Raw genomic sequence first — 19,789 nt, 5'->3', positions numbered from 1 at the left:
TTTTCTTTCCTTTTTTTCTAATATTATATTTCATATTCCATTTTAATAAATAAGTCTTAAAGAAATTGAGTTATTATATCTGTTTATTAACGACGAAAATAGTCGCACAACAAAATAATTTATTGATCATACTTCGTGCTATTACAAACATTTTCGAATAAACGTTTGAAAAAAAAAAAAAGAAAAAAAAATTGTATGTACTAAAAAGCAAATGAATAAATTTTTTATATAACATTCGATTTTTCTCGATATATAGATTAAATCTTTTCACCAATTTTGTTGACACAGCGCCATCTTTTATATAACAATGTGCAAACATATACGAATCTTAAAGCACATGATTCACATCTTTATAGTAATAATTATGTGACGATCGCTTGCTTCCGCCAGAGCGGCGTTGTCGTCTTTTGCAATAGCGTACAGCGGTGCGAGCAAGCACTGGTATCTGAGAGAGAGGGAGAGAGAGAAAGAGAAAGAGAAAGAGAGAGAGTTCGATAACGTGTTGACGTTTTCTTTCTTTTTTCTTGGGAAATATACTACCACGTGCTACGGATAATAGGTGCTTGTAACCTATGAGAAGAATTAAACAAAATGCCGAAATCAAAGAGAGATAAAAAAAGTAATTATTTTCGAAACAATTATAACTAATTTTTCTTGCAATTTTATCTTTTTTTCTTAATACCATATCTATGTCATTTATATACATTTATGTATACAAATCGAATTGTAAGAGAATGAAAAAATAATAATTGTTTTAATTCGCAGTATCCCTTACAAAAACTAACAAAAAAGGGAAATTATTGAAACAACAAATAGTAGAAGATGTACGTAATTGTGCGACAAAGTATAAACGTATATTTTTGATATCCGTACAAAATATGCGTAACAATATAATGAAGGATTTACGCAACGAATTGAAGGACAGTAGATTTTTCTTTGGAAAAAATAAAGTTATAGCATTAGCCTTAGGTAGAACACCAGAGGAAGAAATTGTTAAAGGAATAAATGTTCTATCCAATGAATTGATAGGTCAATGTGGATTATTGTTTACTAATCTTAAAACGAAAGAGGTAATTCATATTAAATCATAATAATTTTTAATATTGATCATACAATAATTATGTACTAAATGTGCTAGATGTAACGATATTATTATATCTAACATATTTAATATAATTTTCGTGTAACGTATTTCAGTAATTTTATATAGATCGGTTGATTGGTTCTAGGTATTACAATGGATGGAGGAACGCGAAGAACTAGAGTTTGCACGTTCTGGATTTGTACCAGACGTATCTGAAACGTTACCAGCAGGTCCAATGCCATTATTTCCACATAGTATGGAACCTTATCTAAGGCAATTAGGTATGCCAACTGAATTGCAAAGAGGAGTCGTTATATTGACGAAAGATTTTAAAGTCTGCAGAAAAGGACAACCATTGACGCCTGAACAAGCAAAAATTTTTGTAATAATTTTAGTTGGCGTAAACTCTTGAATATCGTACAATTTTATTAACGACGTCTCTATTTCAGAAACTAGTGGGAAGACGCGTGGCTACATTTAAATTAATTCCAATAGGCATTTATTCCACCAAACATGGATATAAAAGGCTTTCGTCATCAGATAATAAAAAAGAAAACGGTATTGAAGAAATGGAAGTTACCGATGATATTGTTACTACGTAATGTTAGTATTACGTATACAAAAATGTAATATATATGTATTGTATTGAAATATTTTTTGTATTAAAATTTGTACAGAATCTTACAAACGTAGTATCATTATGTGTTACCTTTAATGAAATTAATCCTCGATATCAAGAGACAAGCTATACGTACAAATATTAAAAGATTCAAAATGTATATCAACAAAATTAAAAAACAAATGATTGTAGAATAATGTAACGTTTCAACTTCGGGTCGTTAAATTTTCAATTATGTAATTCAATGAAATTATAAAGTTAAAAATAATAAAATTTTACAAAACAAAATGACATTACCATTGATATTTATTATATTTTGGATGTTTGGAATGATATGGGTAAGAGAAGATCCTTGCAACAATATCTTTGATATATTAGAATTTAACCTTATGATTAATATAATTATATATTCAGGGTGCGTATCATTGGTATAACGATAACGAATCATCACATGTTCCTTCTCGTAAAGCAAATTTTAAACAAAAACTAAAGAATAGAAAAAGTACAACGTCCATTGAATCCATGGATATATCAGAAAATGAAGATTTTCCCAAGTGCGTCAAACGAAAGATAAGACAAGAGGTATGCCATAGAGAGATATTAAATGATTCATAAATTTAAGATTAATTATAATTTATAACAATATTGTAGAATAAAACGCGATGGCCAAGTAGGACGTCGTTTAACGAGTAATAAAAGTATTTAATATTTCGCAAATTTATGTATTACATATGTCGATAAAACGAAGCAAACGTATAAATAAACTATAAATTATGGAAATATAAAAATTTATAGACGTAATGGTGTGTCTGTAGCATTTATTATTTGCGATTTTTCGAAGCTACGATACATATACATACATACATATTTATATATATGTATTTTTCATATACGTATATATATATATAAAAGCAGTACACTTAGGATCATCGGCTTACGATTAGAATAATTCATTAATACTGCAGAAAATATACATAGGATATTTGAATTGATGCTACATAATGTAAACATTAAAATCAATCACTAAGAGATCCATTCTATATATGTGAGACGCATGATCTCAAATATTTTACATTGTTCTAATGTAAAATCCATAAAATGTAAGTATATTAAAACAATTAACGTATTAAAACTATTATCACAATATCAAAAAAAAAAAAAAAAAGAAACTATAAATTCGAAGAGAATAATATCTATTACTTTGTAGGAAAAAATTTGTTGCGTCTCATATTACTTCTATGCAGAAAATAATAATTTATGATTTGATCGCACGATGCACTAACTTGTGTGAAGAATACAAATAACACTATATGAATAAACGTATAACCAAAAGTAAATTTATTTGTACTTGAAATAATACGTTAAACAAAAAAAAATATATATATATAAAATACTATACCAAATTCCAATTTAAAAAAAAAGCTGGCTTACAAAAGTGTATGTAACTGTGACATTAACTCTTTCTCTTTTTTTTCTATTTACATTAAAAATAATTAAAGATTTAAGTTACGAATACAAATGGTATTGTCTTATTGTATATGCTAAATTATACATTCTATTAAATATTTATAAAAAAAAAGTTTGTTGTTATAATCTTACGAAGATCATTGATTTAAGCATTTTAATTCCTGCTAAATTGAACGTTTCTTAAATGAGAAGTTGTCTTGTTATTTTAATTCCTTTTTTCTTCTTTGGTCACAAAAAATTGTACTCTTGTGTACCTTACATAACTATACTACTACACTTAGTAAGAAAAACTATTTTAATGAAAGATAAAACATGTTATCTCTATTATTGTATCAATGAAATGGTTTCTCTTACCGATTCTAATAAAAAGCAAAAACATAATTTATACAAAAACGAATTACATGGTTTCTTTTCACATCATAATTAAAAAAAAAAAATTTTTTTTGAATTAAAAAAAGAAAATGACTGACTTTAAAAGTTCTCCGTGCGTTTGAAAGACACAAGCATAGAATGTATTATGAGAATCATTATCTAATTGAACTTTTAAGTATAAATAAATATTGTATGAATTTGTCTAGAAAAATTGGAATCAATCCTGTGACAACATCCTATAAAACACATATATAGCTTACTTATCTTATAAGCTTGCTACTAGAGAAGAGTCTTAATTCAATTAAATTATTTCAACATAATAAAATATAACATTATTGTTTGTCATAGATATGGCAATTTCACAGCACGTTAACTAAACAAATAGGTCGTACAAAAATAAATAATTTTTTTTACTTAATACGCGAAAGACAAGTAACAATGAATTAGATATGTATATATGTATATATATATGCGTATATATGTATACATGTATGTATATATATATATACATATATATATATCATATGATTACAAATAACTCTTAATGTGCTAAATGGATATTTCTGATAAAAAAATTATTTATAGGCTGTATCTCACCGTACTACAAAAATCTAAACTAATGCTCTAGCATAATAAATATATTTATAAGCCAGTTTTTATAAGAATTTATGGAACATTGATTATCATTCAATCACTTCCAAGACAGATTCACAACTACGAGCACTTTTTATGTTTTATCCATATTGCAAGCACGCAGAAAGCAAGTTACTTCGATTCTACTTAAGCAAAAAATTATATCGTCTTTTGCCAATAGTTTATACTGTGCACTGACTGGTGTGACAAATTCAATATTAGCAAAAGTCAAAAGATATTTGTGGATGTACGTATTGCTGATATATAATATTTTCACTTTTACATATTAGTGTGCTTTGGAATGTTGATGAATTCAAGCACAAAATATTAATCGTGAATTCACATAATCACACATACGATTGATTCTCTTAGTAATAAATATTAATTTGTAAAAAAACGATAATATCTTTTATGACATGTAAGAAGATAAGAGTAATATTTATCATGTTCTTGTATAATATCACTGAATTGCACCAGTCAAGAACACTACAGTTAAGTATAGGGTACAAATAGTAGCTAATTGTAAGTGACGATAGTTTCTTATATTACGAGCAGAATATTATTGCTCCAGTAAGAAAAGATTATTTGATTAAACCATCTGACTTTGCATAAAATGGGCCTCAAGCTTAGGTAATTCAAGAATTGGCTCTCTCCAATATGCAAAGTTACTGAATTCATCTGCAGCTTCCTCACGCCAAGCTGGGAAGAGATGATCTACTATGACGCTCATGTTTGAATATCTGCAACAAAAAAAGAAATTAGAGATACTACAAATATTTATGTACATATGTTTTTTTAGTAATAAAATCCATGATATCAGAGAAAGCAGCTCGGATGAATTCCATTTTGCAATGTAAGAATATAACTGTAATGATAAATGTGCACGCAGTGATCATAATAAAACTTCTTGAATGTGATATTATGAGAATGAATATCCTATAACCCTTTAAAATTTTATTAATCCGTTATTGATATTCCTAACGTTGCGTCATTAAATATATTTGTTTTTTATATACTAAAAATTGAACAAAAAAATTAAACATATAAAAGCTATAAAACAGAATGATCGCATAATTCAAAAGAAAAAGCATAGTTTAAATGGTTAATAAATGAATAACTTATAACAATTAATATGTTGTGTTATTTGTTCTATAAAATCTCATGGAGTGTATCAAAACAGAAAAATAAATTAATAAAAGATCTAAAAAGAGATTTCTGACAATACATGAATCCTCAAAATAAATAAATATTTAGTCAACTATCAACAATGTAGATCACATGTTATAGATAGTGATAAACTTATGAATTCATGAACAGAATATGAACAATGTTTGCAAGGATGAAAGTTATAAAAGCTATAACAACAAAAAGCTACAATGTACCACAAGTGCTTACCCTAGAAATCATAAGAAGATACCAAGTGTGGCACAACCAAAATACCTTAAAATACAATGACACAATACTTCTAAATAAACAATGTGATGTATGTTTTCAATTTAAATATAACTGCTTTTGGAAAATACTATATATATATATATATATATTATATATAACAATATTTTCTGCATTAAACAAATATAAGCAGAATTTGTATCATTTTTAAATACTGATTTCTGTTTATATATTCTTATAAGAAATAATAAATAAATAAAATATAAAAAATTCTATATATCAGAATTTCATGCGATACATTCCCTGGGATTTTACTAGATATAAATGGTATATGTATAATATATATCTACAATATATATCTATGTACTACCATTAATTGTATGGGTCAGGTATAATAGTGATTTAAAAATTAAAATTAATTCACTGTGCTGGTTTCCAATTATGATAGCAAGTATTGAGCTAAATGAGTTTCTAAATTGATAATAAAGAAATTTACTAATATTATAAAATTCTTAACTATTTGACTAATAATCCTAATTCTAATTCAATTCTATCTAAATGGTTGTGTCATCATCATTGGACGTTTGACGTGGGCAGTGGTGGGAACAACTCATTGACGATATCGCACTGACACGCGTAGCTGGAATCACAGAAATATCCGCCCTGTCAAAAACCTATCAATTTTTTTTTCCCCCCCCATAACATTTCATTCTTTTATTAAGTATGACAGGACAAACCATTACTATGCAAATACAAAAACATCCAATTTTACGTTAATGTTTTTAGCCACATATTATCACAATAGAGTCGTATATATATTGTGTTATACAAATAAGCTGTAAAAAAAAGCTGATTAACATTAAACGAACATGAAAATTAGAAAATTAAAAAAAAAATTAGTTTATGGAAACTCTAAATATCTATCTGTGTAAAAGCTGAAATTAAATGATGTGATTATTTCTTAATTAACATTCCGTTTAAAATGTATTATTAATTGATGTTATGATTTATCAGTTAAAAAATTTTTAAGCAGACAAATTTATTAATAGATATAAAAAATATATATATATATATATATAGTACCAAATATATTACTTACGAGGATTGGAATGTTTGCGTCAACTCGTGTTTCAGTTCTCCTCTATGATTTATAGTAAAAATTCTCATAATAGGAATGCCTACAGCTCTATATGCCCAAACATCCTATAAAATAATATTCAAATCAATAATACAAAATTAAATGTGCGCCCAATAAGAATACATTTTATTATATCCGTAAATTCTTACATTAATACGGTTACCATAACCAGCATAGAATGGTTTAGAGCCTTCTGGAAATAGTGCTTGAATATCGCTGAGACAAGATATTTTAAATTCTTCCGGTTTCTTTTCAATAACTTCTCGATGGAATGCAGAAATTAAACTGGTTGGATTTAAAAGCAAAGGACCCTCAGGTAGAGACAAATCTCCCTGTCTAATACTTTTTAGATATTCCCTTGTGACTTTAGCCTGACCTATTGCTCTCGCTGAGAGATACAATAATTTATAACCATTGTTCTTAATCTTGGTAAATAATTGAGCAACCCCAGACTGAGCCCAATCCTTGCCAACTATTGGTAAAATGTGACCAAGAACGTCAGACTTTGTAATAGTGCCATCAATGTCTGAGATAACAATTTTATCATCCCATCTCCATCTATAGATATGACATTTACAACGAGTAGTACCTTGATAAGCCGTCGTAACACTGAACACTACCTCATTAGGGCCCTCTTTTAAATTCAAACTCGCCTAAAGGTAAAAGACGTGTTAAACTTATTTATAAACACATCCTTAATAGTATAAGCATTCTAATAGATAATTAAAAAAACGCACGATCTGTTCAGATGACAGTCTCAAAGTTTTTCGATATTTCTCAGTAGATTCATAATACGATCTTCTTTCTATTGGTATTTTAACACCTTGCATATCGTTTTGATTGCTATCGGAATCTTCACTACCGCTATATCCTTCGCCTTCTCTCTCACATGATTTCTCAGTCTTTGTGATCAAATTATCAGTAGGTGTATTTCTTAATCCACGTGTTTCCATAGTTTCAGAAATAATCGTTGAGATTTGATCAGTCTTAAGATCAGTGTTACTAAGTAAATAAAGTAAATAATTAAATTCAATTAAAAAAAAAAAAAAATAAAAAAGAAAAAATCTCTTTTGTGTTACATACATTTCTGCAGATGGTATTTCTTCTATCGCATTTGCTTCTTTACACTCAATTACTTGCTCAGAATGTTCTCCAATTAGCGGTCCATCAACTAAAATAAAAATTGAGAATATTAAATACACTTTATATAAAAAAATAACTCTACTATATATATATCTGATTTCAAATGATTATAGTCAATAATTTATAAACGAGATATGAGAAAGAGAGGCAATATTTACCTTGACTTATTTCCTGCGATTTTTTAGGTTGAGCAGTAGATCTTCCCCATGAAAACCATGAACTGTAACCAGTACGACCTTCAGCCTTTCCAGTACTTTGTTGTTTTTTATCTCCATGTATTAGCAATGGCATGCATTGCGCATATATATTTTCAATAGCATTCTGTGGTAGATGTCTTTGAAAGACAGCATATGTCATGACAATTGGACAAGCTGTAGTCCAATTATAATATTTATTATTGATTTTCACCACCAAATTAGGATTATCATATAATTTTGGATCGGAGCAAATATCTTCATAATGAAGTAAATTCTGGTGAAATGCTTCTTTGGATGGACCATTTTCGCTATCCAAACCACCGCACAAAGAAAGGCTAATTTCAAAATTACTGTCAAATACAGAATTTTTAGGTTCTTCAAAATCACTATCTAACGACTTCGGACCGCCAATAGCTCCTTCAACGCTGTTAGGACTCTGAGGAATGCTTGGTCCATTACCAGATTCAGTGTCTTCTTCATCTACTACTTTTGCATCTGAAAAAAATTGTCAAAAAAATTTAATCATTTGTTCTTTCTAACATAACAGTATTTATTATACACCAAGTCATTATTATTATTTGTATTAAATATATGTTAAAAGTACATTTTTTTTTACATATGTACATATTTTTTTACTAAATTTTTTTTTCATAAAAATCAATAAATTTAATATACAGATACAAACTGATTAAAAATATCATTTATAAAAAACCGTTTATAATTAAATTTCCTAATTATTTAGAAAAAAAAAAGAAAAAAGAAATGGCGTATGCAGCGTGACAAGAATAATAGGTAGTAATTAAATGTTAATATATTAGTTAGTTTAGAACATTTATGTGTTACAACCAAGCTCTGTATACCTTTTACCACGGTTGCTCCACGATGAGATGAGGGGAAATATAGAGCAGCAACTTCAGGATCCAATTCATCAGCATTTAAATCACTAAGGTAAATTCCTTCGGATTCTGGATTATGCCTCACACGAGAGGTCTTCTTCATAAACGAGAACATACCACTGAGCATAGATCGATGCGCCTCTGCTACCATTAAAATAGCATTTAGCAAATTGTTAGAATTTAAGCTTTTAATTTACAGAACATATAACATATAGTTTATATATCATGATGTGTTATATGAAATAGGATTATCACATATATTAGTTTTTAAGATGTAATGAATGAGGATTAAATATTAAAAATAATATCAATGATAACGTACATTTGACTATGTATATTAAGATTAAAATAAGAAAAAATAAATAAGACATATTTCATTCTTATTTCAATAATTTTACACGTTCATCCTACTTACTATCATTGGATTGAGGAGTTACAACTGAAGAATTTACTGAATTTCTATGAGATGGATGAGTGGAATCAGGTGGTGGACTAGGTAATTCGCCCCATTTCCAACTCTGTTGAAGAGCCTTATCATCTTGTTCACTACCTTCTTGCGTGATTTTACGCATTTCAAATTCTGTATCTGACTGTACGGGTGAACATGGCCTAGAATCTTGGTTCCTTTTAATAACGTTTTAGAAATATTAATAATGTTTCTTCTAAATACTGAAATTTATCTCATGTTATATAAATCATGTACTTACTTTGTAATTTCTGTATCACTGAAGAAATGGAAGTCAGTTTCTGGACGTTTTTCCAAAATTTCTTCAGTAGAAGTTAAAAGATTTGGAGAGTCCTTCTTTGTATCAATTTCTACCACTGGACTAGGTCCCTTTAAGGTCTTTAAACAATGTTTGTATAAATAAATAAATAAATAAATAAATAGAATAAAAAAGAATTGTATTTTTACATTGATTTCTTTCTTATTACTTACAGATTCACAGTGAGATTCTTCAGTAGCAGTAATGTCAGTTTCACTCATTTCAGTTTGGCTGCTGCTACCATTACTCGTTTTTCTTTGCGATCCCTTCTTTCTCATGATGCTCTTCCTCTTTCTCTTTCTCTTAGTAGAATTATTCATTTTAGATTCTTCGCCAGTTTCATCTCTTGAGAGTTTCTTATTCGAGGATGAATTTGATTCGTCACTTGACTTTTCTTTACTGCTTCTCTGTGAATCATCCATTATAGGAATAAAGTCATTAGTAACAACACCAATTTTACGAATCCTCTGCTTATTAAGACATGAATTTGATTCATAACTTGATTTTCCTTTCTCATTATCCTGCGAATCATTAGATATAGGTATAAAGTCATTCTTCACAACACTGATTTTACGGATTTTATCCTCAGATGTAACAGCTACAAAGGATTTTGGTACAGATGCTATAGGCTGTGAATCATCATCATTGATACCATCCATATCAAAAATTTCTTCTTCATCAGTCTTTAATGTATTAGTTTTATTCTCCCATTTTTCATCGTCCTTTTGTTTCCAGTCACTTAACAATGCTTTCTCAAACTTATGCCTTTGTTCTGCAGGAAGTTCCGGAAAGTTTTCCTTAAACAATCTTTCCTTTTCTTCTAACTTTAAAGCGGAATATTGCTCACGAATCATCTGTTGCTTTTGCAAAGTAGATATAGTACCAAAACTTTGTTTAAACATTTCATCTCGTTCCTCCAGTGTCAAAGATGCAATTTGAAGCCATTTTTCACGATGTTCTGCAGGAAGATCAGAGAACTGTTCAATTAAAAATTTCTCTCTTTCTTCAGGCGGCAAAGCAGACATTTGTTCCCATTTTTCTCGCTCTATCGATAGAACCGAATCTATGAGTATCTTGTCCCTCTGCTCTTGGGGAAGATCAGATAATGGATTAAATCTATTTGATGGAAAACAGTTGTCATCGGGAATTGGCGAACAAGCCAAGTGAGGTGGAATTTCTGTGTCCGTAGGTGAACCGCTTGAACTCACTTCTTCAACAAAGAAAGCTTCGCCAGAGTCTCCCAGTTTCATATGGATTTGTCTTGGTTCTCCATTTATTTCAATGTCCACCTAAATAAAAAAATATTGTAAATACGTTTCTTTGATGGAGACAATGCGAATGCTTTGATTAAATTTATATTCGTGCGATCATGAATTAAAAATAATATGACATATTATCGATTGAAAGTATATTAAAAAGAAAAAAAAAAAAAAAAAGTCATAACATATAATAAATATACTAACCACTTTCTCTCTCGAACGAAGAACGCCGAGTTTGCCGAAGCGAACGTGAAACGGTGAACAGGTAAAAGATCCATCCGCTTGTTCGACGACGACAACGTCGATCGCACCAGTGAGCGTTGCAGCATTAATTTCATTGTAAAAGTCCCGAAAATTACTAATGAATTTCCCGATGTAGTTCATACTGTACATCTTAATCACAGTTTCGATCGTCGCCTAATACACGTTAAAAATTCGACGCGACACAACGATCGAATTCGAATAAATAATAAAAAGTTAGAAGACGACGACAACGACGACGATGACGACGATGACGACGATGACGACGACGACGACGACGAGATAGATAAGTGTTTCTACCCTTTCACAAAAATTGAATACACGTTGTCAAGAAAAAATTTATTGAAAAGCAATAATTTTACTTAACCATGTTGAATCATCATCGTTAATTGATTTTCTCGGATATTCGTTAAAACAATAATGGATATAAATTATTTATTCTCGGATAAAATATCGACTTTAAATAAAAATCAAAATTCCCTTTTGTAAAAAGCACGTTAAAACGATATGCTAAACTGTCAAAAAGCTTGAATCGCGCGAAAATGATTCGCACAGCTGATTTCTGTTTAAAACAGCTCGGCTGCTATTCTTTTTTTTTATAATAGAATGACCTCTGAACTTGACAAGGGATACGATTTATCCGGTAAAGAGACAAACGCGAACGACGGTTCTTCCGAATTCTTTGTCCTTCGAAGGTCCGTTGAGATATCCGCTCGATCGAGAAGCAGACGGTTACCCGACTTGACGTTACGATGGGTCACGTGATCAACGTTGACCATTCGCGTTAGCGTATGGCTTGGTCAATAAGCTGCACTATCACGTGACACTTCGCTAACGCTTAGCGCGTCTTTCGAATCTCCTCCAATACCTGGAACAAAGCGATAACATTGATTGAAACCAGATACGCAATAAAAAGAATATCGAATTTCGTTCTACAAAAATTACATTTAATATACATATATACATACATATATACATACGTATGTACGTATGACATATATATAACATGATTTTTATATAAATTTTTACTATTATTTATATTTAATAATATTAAATATAATATAGAATATATATATATATATACATCTTTTTTTTTATTTTTATGACATTTTATATATGACTAGTCGAGCAAAATTTATATATATATATATATATGTGTGTGTGTGTGTGTAACATTTATCGAGCTAATGACGCAATGTCAAGTTGCTGTCGTAGAAAATCTTATTTGATACACGTCATACACACTGTGTCGAGTAAAATTATCATTCAAGAAAGCCCAGCGGAACATCACGGATCATAGCTCTTAAGAAGCCATAATGCTTGCTGTTACGTGAAAGGAGTAAATGACATTTATAGTTATATAAAGTGGGATCTTATCGTACGATCGTACACAGTCATTCGCGACACGAATGCTATTTTAAATTCAAAAACATGCATTTCCGTATTTCGCGAAATTATAGAGAAATTTCGAAAATTACAAGATCTCTCATTTTCATTAAAAAAGAAAAAAAAAAGGAAAACAAGTTGCGTAACAATTTGCAAATCATTCCCTAATAATAAAAGAAAACAATAATTAAAAAGTAAGCAAAATTATGTATGTAAAATTACATATTTAAAAATTCTTTCATCGAAATCAACAAATCTAATCAATTTGACATTAACCCGTGTTATTTTTATTAACGCAAGTCATGTAAAGATAAGTGATAGGATATGCGTGACTTATTTTACATATGTAAAATAGTTTAATATAAAAGAACATTTATATGCACACACATGCACATACACACAAACGCGTGTGTGTACATAAGTGCTTCATATATGAAGTAACTAGGAAATACATTTTCTAACAGATTACTTTAACAAAATTGATCGATGAACCTCCACGTAGATGGAATTCGTGTCGTAAATGAAAATAATCTTGAACATTGTACCTTGCTCCTTAGTCATCAAGAAATTGCACATAATCGTATATTTACGTACATAGAAGGTGATTATATATATATATATATATATATATATATATATACATAAGAGAAAAAAAAAAGTTATAACGCGTTTATCATGTATAATGAATTCCTATCGTTTGTCAAAGTTGAAAGGATAATATGTGTACTCTTATAACAACGTTAACACTTTAATCTTTGTTTAAAGTTGCGGATAATAGTAGAAGAGAAAAAGGTCGATCGCTTTCTTGTAGATTGCGCAAAAGAGAACGTAGAAAACGAAACGGCCGAACGAATGAGGTAAACCTCGGACATTGAATAAGGTTTTCGTTCCATTGAAAAATATATTTTCATAACTGCACATTTCTCGCGAATTTATAATCACTTATTTATTTATTCAGATTTGATTTCAGGAAGTTGAATTTTCAAGTAATAAGATATGATTCAGCTATCTTATAAATTATTCATAATTGTACACGCATATATATATGTATATTTTTTTTAAATATCATATATTTATTTTGATTTTTTATTAAAAAATTTTCATTATGTTGTTCTACATACTCTTAACTAATACGTTTAAATATCATATCTATTTAATAAAATAGTTACGAGGAATTGTAGAGCATGTTAGTGTAATATCATTAAATGTATATAATCAAATGTTTTTATTTAAATTTTAACAAGATGCACATTGCACGTGTATACGAATAAATACGTAAATATTTCAAAAGATGATATTCCTAATCCATTGAGAAATAGTCCTCTTTCAGAAACATCTCTAGGGAAATAGAAGTAAAACTTTCGATTAATTGGCTCCGAGCCATCCTCCTGTCCGTTCGAAGCTCTATTCCTCGAAGTTTCGAGAATAACGAGAGACTTTTGACAAAATATCGTCGATTTTACGTAACAAACCACGAACGATAAAGAACTTTTGCAAGGGCCAAAGCGAGACTGACAGTTGGATAATATTCAAGAAACTTATTCGGGCTTTGTCAAAACAATATATTAACTTCAAAATTATTTGGAAATTTCCAACACGATATTACAGATTAGATCTCCTTTTCTCGATTATTTTTGACATTATATATATCATTTATTTCCATTTGTAACATTTTCAGATATCACGTACAACCGAGAATAATGTAATAACAATTTTAATGAAATAATTGAAAAAAGAAAAAAGATAGAAAAAGGAAAACAAAGATCGTAAACGTACAAAAATTGTACTATGTAACACTTCTATGTAACTATCGTAAACAAGTCTTAATCACATTATATATCATGTCGATTGAGATCTGTTATTTTTTCTTGTCACAATCAATGTAAACATAAACAAGTTTATTATATTTTATGGAAACAAAAAGAGCTTGATAAACACTTGTTTTATTCATTCGATCAAGATTTATGGAATAATAATAATAATAATAAAAATATGTTTTGCAAATATTAATTAAAGAATTTAAATCGTTTAGTTTTCTGATAATCGATTCTACACAATATATGATTTATTGATTCTCTTTGTTTTTTCCAAAGTGATCACAGTTTATATTCACTGTCTCTTTACGGTATACATATCACATAAATGAATCACCCGTGGGAAATCGTTTTTCTTAAAAATTGGCAAATTTTCTTGGAAGATTGCCTATTGACTATTAAGAATGACCTTCAGTTTCACAAGTAATAAAAAATATACAAAATTGATGTATCCATTATCTTTCTAAAAAAAATGATTTCAAAGAAGAATCGAGATGTTTTTTTTTTAAACTTTCTCTTCCAATTATTTTTACGTATTAACAATCACAGAAATGAATGTATTAATAAAAATAAAAGTATAATTCTTTATCATGCGAGTAAATACATACGTACATTTTTAAATTTCTAGAAATAAAAAAAAAAAAAGAGAGAGGACTGATAAAAAAGTTAAAATTTTAATGAAATACCTAATTGACTCGATAAAGAAAATAAGATATCCGATAAAAAAGGGAAAGAAAAAAAAGAGAAAAAAAAAAGAGAGAAAAAACAATTTTGTTTAATCATCAATGATTAATCTAATTTAGATATCACTTTTTAATCAATACAAAGTCCAATTTAAGTTTTATTTGGTTCCTGTGCATTCGTACATTAGCTCTATATATATATATATATATATATATATGTACATTTTATTTTTGTACACGTATGGATGTGCGCGCGCGTTCGCTCATGCGTAATAATATCGATCGGCCATTACGTCACTAACGTTCAACATACAATGCACATAGAATCAAATTGAATAACATAAATTCATGTGAGAACAACGACACATGTCGTTGAATTATATGAATTTTCAACTAATTTGAAAATTTAATTTGCGATTTGAATTTTGTCGGAACAAAATTTGTTTTCAAACTCTTTCCCATTCAAATTTTATTTCACAGACAAAATACAGATTTCTAATCTACTTGTCTTCTCGTAAGAAAATAATAAAATTTTTGTCATGTTTATTCCTCATTTTCCCGAGTTCCATTTCATCCGAATTTATTACAAATTTTCAAACTAATTTGAAATTCAAAATCTTCTTTTATCTAATCCTCGTTTTCAAATGATATTAAATACATTTTGAAAGATAAATTGATATAATAAATAAATCTTTCTTTTTTTTCGTTTTATATATTCTTCGTTAAAATATTTCATGGAAACTCTCGTTCGAATTATAAAATTATTTTTATTATATCTCTTTAATATTTCAAGAAAGTCATTAACATTTTGTCTATTAATTTTCTTTGTTATTTCGTCCGTAAGAGTTTAGCAGTACGTTATCGAAAGAGAACAAAAGATTTTACAAGCGACCTATCTCGTGAATCATATTATCTGTGTGCATGTGTGAGTATGTTCTATAAAATAAACTTTATTGACTATATAAATATCTTCCGATAAATATGTTATCTCTCTGAAGATTTTAAATAAATATCATCAACGATACCTACAAATAGATCATAAATAATTATTTTAATAAAATATTTTACTGTTATCTGGCCATCGCTATTTTGGTACTCCTTATTTCTATTAAGAATACTTAAAAAAAATATATAATTATTGATATAGAGCTAATAGAAATATTTATTACAGATATTAAAAAAAGAAAAAAAAAATCAATGAATTTTCGATATTTTGAATACTAAAAGAGTTATCTATATAGAAATATATAGTACGAAGCTATATATATAAATGTAGTAATATAATAACAAATGTATATATCCCGAATGTTCTACTCTCAGTAAAAATTCTCGGTAAAAGATAACTAAAAGTTTTAACATTATGTAACCCATATAATAACAAGTAGATAACACAGAATAATTTATTTTTATTGCCTTACAAAAATAAAAATTTTACATTGCAAATATTATATAGGTGATATACACAGAATATTTGTAATTTTATATTTGAAAGGTATACTCGAATTAAAATATAATTATGATAAAAATAAGAACAGATTTAAGCATCTTACTTTTCAATCTTAACATCTGAATGAATTTTATCTTTGAATATATTCTAAAGGTCCACAGAAAATAACTGGAAAAAAGCTCTTTTTCAATTTTATAAAGACAATTAGATATTTCAAAGACAACTAGAAATAAGAAATTATTCATAAAGCTCAAGAACTTGTTTGGTACATATCCAACCCGATTTCTTGACCATGATCCTGGCACTGAACGCAGACTTTAGACTATTTTTGATTGTTACTTTTGGCCATTGAGATAATGTTCCCCAACAACAAAGTAGTTAATATGTATATATATATGTATATATATTGATCAAAACTTTGTCAAATTTAAACTGATTAAATAGAACATATTTACTTTGAGATTAAATATCTTTTAATAACATTAATCTATTGTTATATTTCTTTATTCATATTCATAATCTTTAGTATATTTAGTAAGTAGTATATATATATATATATATATATATATATATATATATATATATATATGGTATATTGTATACACAATAATAAAAAATAAAAAATATATGTAGATATATACATATATACATATATAATATTTTTATATTATTTTATGTATCGATTACAGTGGTCAAAGTCATATCGAAATCTACCGCTATATTGAAATGAGTTCGATAATGAATACACTTAAATATCAATTTTATTTTAACATAAATTATTATAATCACGTTACGTCAATGCGTTTTGTCAATCTTCCACCTTTTAATTCTTCAATCAAAAATGGAAGGAAGTTTTGAGAATCGTCCTTGAGAATCTCGAATTAGCACTGTTCCCACAACCACAAATAAGATCAAAACTATTCGAAAGAATTCAATTGGCGCAAACGGAAAACGAAAACGAAAACGAAAACGAAAACGAAAACGATTGCAACGTCGTGTTGAGACGTAATTATGTAATTACTAACATAGTCATTAAAAAGTTGAAATAATAAAACGTGCATTATGACGAACGAGCAATAAGATTTACTTATGTTACACCCCACTGGTTCTCAATCTTTTATATAATTCCCACGAAAACGTATATGTAACTATAAAAAATATTATTATTACAATATATCAAGAATAAAATAAAAAAAAAAAAAAACAACAATTTTGTGATAATAAACTACATTCAGTGGGAGAAATACTTAAGTATTAGTACAGTAGAAATACGAAAATATATTACTACTGTACGAACATTTAAATACTCACATTGTATGTTATTCATGAATACAAAAAAAGAAGAAGAATTTAACAAGTTTTACAAAATTAAATATAAAAAAAATCTTCGGCATATCGCGATTGTACTACACGTTGAGAATCCCTGTCTTAAAGAAATCATTTCGTATGGAAATGATCGTAGAGCGAAAGTTATCTTTATATATGCGTATATGTATGTGTAAATCGTGATTCTAAGTAATATCTAATGATAATCGTCTAAGTTATGTGTATAGATATAATGCAACGACCAGTAAGTACTTATAAATACTCAGAGTTCCGGGTTTCTTCCGTAGAAATTCTTCGAACGTATTATTCTAAATGATATTCCAAATTACAGTACAGTCGGTTGATTTTTTCTTTCTTCTTTTTTTTTATTTTTTTATCTCTCTTTTTTTTTAAACGTAGTATAACGTACAATAGAACTGTTATAGATAAATAAGATGATTTATATAAGAAACTAAAAAGTTAAGACTTATCTGTATCGTGCTACGTCATTTTCTAAACATCAGTAATTGCGATAACTGATACAAATAAAATTCTATTATCGCATTTAGTAAATTTCTACATGATGATTTAATCGATCACCTTAACACGTAACAGAGATTTAAATGCTATGATCAAAACGATCTGTGATTTACTCGACACTAAAGACTTTGATGGAGAAATTTTTTTATGTTTTTTCTTTTATTCTTATTTCGTTACAACAAGATATATGTATCTCGTACTTAGATATACGATTGTGAAGATAAAACGGAGAGAAAGTGGGAGAAAAAACGAGAGAGAAAAACAATTTATAAAAATTCATCACTCCTATGCAATATAACAATTCACATATCATATATCATATGTAACGCATCGAGAGAAAACATGGCACGAATTGAAAGTTTAGACATTTTTCTTTAGAAAAAAAAAAACGATTCAAAAAGCAATCATTCATTTCAATCGCTCGATAAAAGTTAGCGTGTTAATTAAAGAGCAAAAAAGAAAAACGTGTTAAAACGTTAAATTGTATTTCGATCATACGTTTATCTACAAATATAAATCTTACCTTGTGTAATATTTTAGTTCTGGAAGTTCGTCGTTCGTTTATTCGTCGGTTCATTCACAAAGAACGACAAACGAATGAAACGAACGAGCGAACGAGTGTACGAGTGCGCGTGCGTACAGAAAAAGAAAGAAAGAAAGAAAGAAAGAAAGAAAAAAAAAAAAAACTTACATCGCACATTGCGTCGAAAAAGAGAGGGGCAACTAAATAGCTCGATGCGATCTTCAAAGTAGCGAACGCGTTGTGTTGTAAGTTGTTATGTCTTCCAGCCACGTTTTTATCGAAGGCAATTGTCCTCGATGAACGTTTAAAAAAAAAAAAGAAAGAAAAAAAAAATAGACGAATACTATCGACAATATTGTGCAAGAAAAAAAGGTCTTCCTCTTTGTCTTCTTTTCTTAAACGAGCACTATCTCGAGAAATACAGTCAGAAAACAAAAAAAAATATATATATATACATATATATCGTAAAAACACATGCGCGTAATACTGCACGTGGTTAACGTTGTTTCTCTGTGTAGTAGTGCGTTATAAGAATAAAATAATAAAAACGAGAAGAATTTGTTTGGAATAAAGCGTTCTACGAAGAAAAATAAACGAGGACAGAAATATGACATATACACATCCGTCTCCGTCGGAGGTTCGGATCTGACTGACGCTAGAAACGAAGATAGACGGAACTATACTGATGTGAAAGAGATATACTGAGAGCTACGCGCTTTAGGTTATGATTCAGAAAGTTTTAACGTCACACAACAAGCTATCCGTCGTATTATATACGTATTCACCTTACCTACATATACAGACAAATGTATTACATAGATACACACGTAGTAAACACGAATAAACGATGGAAGGTAAATAAATAC

The 19,789-nt window shown here is 28.5% G+C and overlaps 2 protein-coding genes across 7 annotated transcripts; one reads left to right on the top strand and one right to left on the bottom strand.

Annotated features, from left to right (window-relative positions):
* The first annotated feature begins 400 nt into the window (after positions 1-400).
* On the top strand, positions 401-2,879 carry LOC127065908 (mRNA turnover protein 4 homolog). The gene is made up of 6 exons (XM_050998924.1): positions 401-619; positions 766-1,070; positions 1,230-1,466; positions 1,534-2,041; positions 2,118-2,285; positions 2,355-2,879. Exons 1-4 carry the CDS (start codon positions 592-594, stop codon positions 1,684-1,686), a joined length of 723 nt encoding a protein of 240 aa, XP_050854881.1. The 5' UTR covers positions 401-591; the 3' UTR covers positions 1,687-2,041; positions 2,118-2,285; positions 2,355-2,879.
* Positions 2,505-19,244, bottom strand: LOC127065902 (phosphatidate phosphatase LPIN3). 6 transcript variants are annotated; one of them, XM_050998910.1, is made up of 13 exons: positions 19,092-19,244; positions 11,169-12,093; positions 9,879-10,994; positions 9,649-9,785; positions 9,357-9,565; positions 8,906-9,085; positions 8,007-8,540; positions 7,789-7,876; positions 7,443-7,707; positions 6,855-7,358; positions 6,667-6,770; positions 5,571-5,615; positions 4,771-4,915 (listed from the first exon to the last, which is right to left on the bottom strand). In XM_050998910.1, exons 2-12 carry the CDS (start codon positions 11,355-11,357, stop codon positions 5,579-5,581), a joined length of 3,363 nt encoding a protein of 1,120 aa, XP_050854867.1. In that variant the 5' UTR covers positions 11,358-12,093; positions 19,092-19,244; the 3' UTR covers positions 4,771-4,915; positions 5,571-5,578. The 6 variants fall into 6 exon arrangements, with proteins under 6 accessions (XP_050854863.1, XP_050854865.1, XP_050854864.1 ...); XM_050998906.1 differs by lacking the exon at positions 5,571-5,615 and having other exon boundaries at positions 2,505-4,915; XM_050998908.1 differs by lacking the exon at positions 5,571-5,615 and having other exon boundaries at positions 2,505-4,915; positions 8,906-9,082.
* Between the last annotated feature and the right edge of the window lie 545 nt (positions 19,245-19,789).

Source organism: Vespula vulgaris, chromosome 8 (assembly GCF_905475345.1).
Source record: "Vespula vulgaris chromosome 8, iyVesVulg1.1, whole genome shotgun sequence".
Lineage (NCBI taxonomy): Eukaryota > Metazoa > Arthropoda > Insecta > Hymenoptera > Vespidae > Vespula > Vespula vulgaris.
Note: the sequence above shows the minus strand (reverse complement) of the source record. Positions and strands in the feature narration are given on the sequence as shown.